The 5,525-nt window shown below is 36.8% G+C and overlaps 1 protein-coding gene across 1 annotated transcript; it reads right to left on the reverse strand.

Moving 5' to 3' along the window:
* Positions 1-787: 787 nt before the first annotated feature.
* Positions 788-1,813, reverse strand: LOC120260159 (UPF0496 protein 1-like). Its single transcript, XM_039267601.1, has one exon. It carries the CDS (start codon positions 1,811-1,813, stop codon positions 788-790), a length of 1,026 nt encoding a protein of 341 aa, XP_039123535.1.
* Between the last annotated feature and the right edge of the window lie 3,712 nt (positions 1,814-5,525).

Raw genomic sequence — 5,525 nt, forward strand, 5'->3', positions numbered from 1 at the left:
TGTTGTTGGGAATAGAGGTGGGCACGAGCCGTCCAGTAAGCCGACCAAGCTCGTGCTCGGGCCGGGCCAACAACCAGTAACTGGCCCGTCATAGAGACGGGCCGGTTACTGGTTGGCCCGCTGGGGCCAACCCGTTTTTTGAAATTTTTTTTTATTTTTTCTAAATTTTTTGAATTTTTTAATTTTTTTTTATTGAGTGGGCCGACCCGTCAGGGTCCGACGGGCCAACCTGGCCCGGCAAGTTCTATACCCAGCCGGACCGGGTCTGAGTCCGGATCGGTAGGCCGATGAACCGTAACCCTGTGGGTCGGGCCCACCGGGCCGGTTAACCGGCCCGTGCCCACCTCTAGTTGGGAATTCACATCACTTGACATCTTCATATCAATTTATAAGAGTTTGCATATGCATCTATAAACAAATTTGATTACTCAGTGGGTATACAAATGTCACATCTTGAATATTAACAACTAACAAGTACTCCATTAGCAAATCACATAAAACATCTAAACAGTTGACAATACCAAGATTCCTTTAAAAAAGAAACTATCAATATCTTATAATGACAGACAAATCACATTCAATAAAAAGCAAAGCATTCATTGCTAATAAATACAACAACAACAATGTGGCAGCCATGCCATGACAAAATATTGAATATTATTACATTCCAAAAACTTCATTATTTCTATTATATCTTAAATAAAAGTTGAAAAAACCAGAAACTTTGTGATCAAAACCCACTAAAAATCAATTTTTTTTTTAAGTAAATTTTTGTGTTCCTTTTAATTCAATCAGTGACAGTTTGCAAAATAGTAGCCGTGGCCCTCTTCAGTTCATCGCCTCGGCGGTCCACCTCCTTCTCTAATTGCTCCACACTCTTTGCAAACTCTCCGGCCTTGAGCTTGATCTCAATCATGACCACCTTCACCTCTTCTTCCTCTTCCCCATCAATGGCGAGCTCAGCTCTGTGAATAATAGACCTAATCTTCCCCTCCAAACTATCAACAAGAGACCTAATGCTATTCAGCTCATGAATGGCGAATGAGGTCTCCTTCCCCAGTGAATCAATGATCTTCCTCTCCTCTTCAGAGGGCTTCTGAAAGTTGTCCCACATTGAATCCAGCCACAGCTGCAGCGGCGCCATGGCGCCGGACGCGGCCGCAGCAGCGGCGGTCACCGCCGGCGGCGCAGCCACAGCAGCGAGCACAACGGAGGAGATCAAAACGGCAGCGAAGACAGCCGAGTAAACAATGTTCCAGACCTTCCTCCATGCCTTGATTTCACCGAGCTTCTGATCTAGAACTTTCTTGCGGAGGAGGAGATCATGGAGGATGGACTGCTGGCGCTCGCACACGAGCTTGAACTCATCGACGAACTTCTCAGTGAAGGGATCGCCCTCGTCCTTGAACTCCTGGAGCTTCTCGAGGGCGGCGGAGGGGTCATGAGCGTCTTCAAAGAGGAGCACGGCGTCACGGACAAGGAGCTCGGTTTCACGGGCTTTGGAGAGGGAGTCCTTGAGAGCAGTGAAGAAGCGGAGAGTGTCGATGCTGGTCTGGAGGTAGTATTTGACGAAGAAGAGGAGGTCAGGGTTGGAGGAGATATCGTCTTTGAGCTGGCGGATGTTGTCAAGGGCATCGCTGTTGACGTCGATGAGAGCGGAGGCGGCGGTGCGGAGGGCGGTGAAGGAGAGGGAGTGGAGTGTGGCGGCGTCGGTGGCGACGGTGGAGATGGCTCTGCGCGTGCTTCGGGGGAGTGTCGGGGAGTCGGCGTTGCTGCTGTTGATGCAAACCATGATGCTGTTGATGCAACCCATGAATGAGGTTGGGATTGAGAGGAGAAGAGTTTGGGGTTTGAGGATGTTTAGGGGGGAGTTGGAAATGGGAATGGGAGGGATAAGGATTGGAGGTGTTTTATAGACATTGAAAATGGACACCGTCACACCGCGTTGCCCACGATGTTTGCTTGTACTGATGGTTTATCTTGTTCATTTGGAGTCAAGTCAATAACAATAATAATAATCATTGCAGAATAACGGCTTTGAGATAATTGGTGCTTCTTGCTAGTGAAGCAAGAAACTTCAAATTTCAATATTTGTCCATGTAATCTTCGATACTTAGTATATTGACATCAAATTATATATATATATATATATATATGAAATTAAATCTAAAAATTCACATAAAATTGAGTTTGTTTCATATATATATACAAAAAATACATATTAATAAAAAATTACTTTCTTATAAAGCTCCGGTTTCTTATACATGTAAGTGATAAGGCAAAAAATTATATATATATATTAAATATTTTTTGTATTTAAAATAATAAACACCACACAAATTTGTCATTGAATAAATTTTCAGTTTTACTTTTTTTTTTTTTAAATCTGATTTCTTAATCAACAAGCTTAACTACAAGTTTATGGGTGCGTGCAAGTTTGCATGTACTCCAGCAATGGTGAGCTCAACTAAACCCAAATATGCCGTAACCGCTAAGCTTTTTTGTGCACGAGCTCTTGTAGGCAGAAGCAATGAGCTTGCCAGCATGTGTAATACACTTTCTGATTCGTCCTTGGATAAGGAAGAACAAGAAAAGGGTATTATATATATATATATATTATTTGAGTTATTATTATTGCTGTATAGATATTATTTAAACAAAAATCTTCTCTATGATATTTTGAAAAAATAAAATGGGCAAAACCACTGATAGACCAGTGTTAACTAACCACAAAGTGAGTGAGCAAAAAAAGCAATGACTAGAAACTTTGCAAGCTTAGTACAATAGAATATTGTTCATTCACTATATATTGGATTTCGGTTTGGATTCGCTATAATTAAGAGGAGTTGTATTTTACATACATTTCAAGTTGCAAGACAAAAAGATTTACAATTTTAGGGTTATGGTATTTAATATATCATTTAAGCTCACATGACATGTTTTCATTACCCCACGAGTTAGTCTGCTTAATATGGTTAAATTCTAATTAGTCATTAAGCCATCGTGACTAGTACATCTTTGTATCTAATTGCTCATTTGACGATGCTTTTCAATTTTGTCCAAAAAGGATAAAAAAAAATTAAATTATAAGTAATTGAAAATTTAAGAAAAACTTTTTTATTAACAATGTGGACAAGACACCCAAGCCCACCTTTTAATCTCACACATGGGAGTGCTATCACAACAAAACCGTTAGTATAACTTTTAATAAATACACATGAACATATATAATCATTTTGGTACACTTCTTTTATAAGACATTCACTGAGATGGTTATACCACATCCGTCCAGATTGTTTTAACCTGTTAAGAGATCTCTGTAGTTTAATAGAGCATAAATGTTGTTGATTTGTAATGTCTGTTATTTTATATCCTTCAGCGATTTTCATGTATATATCATTTTCAATTATTACAACATCCATCAACTACATATACCTGCTGTCATGGCAATTAAAAATTGAATAGTAATTCCATCTATTACAGGAGAATATGTTTCTTCATAGTCACCACCAAGCATTTGAGAAAAACCTTGCTAATCAGTTTTGCTTTATATCTCGTAATTTCATTATTTTCATTTTTTTTTCTCACCAACATCCATTTATAGTTGACTGGTTTTATCCATTCTGGTGTTGGCATTTTCGGCCCGAACAACTTCTTTCCATTTTGGCCAATCATTTCTTTGTCGACATTCATCAATAGATCGTGGCTTTGGATCATTATCTGTATTTATTTCTATATCTGTAACCACATTGTAGATAAATATATCATTTATTTCAATTTCATGCCGATTCATTATTTGATCATCATCTACTTAAAAAATTGAATTTTCAATATTTTCAGAAATATCATTCCCTATTGATTCTTGTTATGAGGGTTTCATAATTTTCTCTATCTTTTCACATAGGAGATCCTTCTCTTTATTTTTCTGCTTCTTTTTTCTAGGAGCTGAATCTTTGCCGCTAATTAGTCTTCCATGTTTTTGTTGTGGTTTATTTTCTATTTGTTTTTCTTTCAATGAAGTCTTAAGAATTTTAATTTTTGCAGGAGCATTGGCAGCTGGTATATATGACTTAGTTACTATTTTATTATCAATGAATGTATCAGGTATTTCATTTGCAATATTTTGTAATTTAATGATTTTTTGAATTTCATGTTCACATTCATTGGTGTGAGGATTATGTTTATGCAATCGTGATACATTTCAATCAATTTCTTTTGGCTTGTTTTGAGTAATCATTTATCCCCTTAATAAAGGGAACATGGATTCATCAAAATGGCAATATGTAAATCTTGCAGTGAATACATCCCCCATTAATGACTCTAAATATTGTATAATTGAGTAAGAATCATAACCAACATACATACCAAGTCTGTGTTGTGGATCTATTTTTGTATGATTTGGTGGTGCTATTGGCACATATACTGCACAATCAAATATTTTTATATGTGAAATATCAGATTCTTTACCCAAAACAAGCGGGTGTTATGAATATAAATTACATGCAGTGGGTTGGATCCATATTAAAGGTACATCATGCAAAATAGACGCACTTGTAGGCAGTTTTGTCCTTAATAACATTGGATGAGAAATAATTTGGAGTCTTTTAATTAATGACTCCGCGCAATCCATTTTGGGTATGTACATTAGCTACTAGATGCTCAACATGTATTCCAACTGCCATACAATAATCATAAAATGATTTTGATGAAAATTCATCAACATTATCAAGATGAATTGTCTTTATGGGATAGTATAAAAATTGTGCTTTAAGCCCGATAATTTGTGCCAATAACCTTGCAAAAGCTACATTTCTCATAGACAGAAGTGAAACATGGACCATCTAGTCAATGCATCAATTAAAACCATAAAATACCTAAATGGTCCGCATGATGGATGTATTGGTCTACATATATCTTCTTTTATTCTTTCTAAAAATTTAGGAGATTCACGTCACCTTAGTTGTCGAAGGTCTGGTTATTATCTTTCTCATTGAACATGTTGAACATGCATATTCATTATTTGTTAGGATTTTATAATCCTTCAGTGGGTGTCCATGAAATTCATAATAATCTAGCGCAACATAATAACACCTGGATGTCCAAGACTTTCATGACATATTTTAAATATCTCTCAATCATTAACCTTCCGGGTTAATACCATATGTGATTCCATCACTTTAATACGTGTAAAATATAGTCCTGAATATATACAAGCAAAGCTTTTAAGTACATGTTTTGGCATGAAATAATTTGTGTAATGTAAATATACTCTTTTCCTTCCTTTTCAACCATCTCTAAATGATATCCATTGAGATGTATATCTTTAAAGCTAAGAAGGTTGCTCCTGGACTTGGGAGAATAGAGATCATTTTTCATTTGCATGGATGTCCCATTTGGCAACATCAATGTTGTTTCTCCAGTACTTTCAATCAGGTCTGATAACTTTGCTATTGTAGCTATACATGCCTTTTTTATTGATGAGAAGATAAAATATATTTTTCTTATCAAAATAATATGTGTTGTTC

This window comes from Dioscorea cayenensis, chromosome 5 (genome assembly GCF_009730915.1).
Source record: "Dioscorea cayenensis subsp. rotundata cultivar TDr96_F1 chromosome 5, TDr96_F1_v2_PseudoChromosome.rev07_lg8_w22 25.fasta, whole genome shotgun sequence".
NCBI classification, from domain to species: domain Eukaryota; kingdom Viridiplantae; phylum Streptophyta; class Magnoliopsida; order Dioscoreales; family Dioscoreaceae; genus Dioscorea; species Dioscorea cayenensis.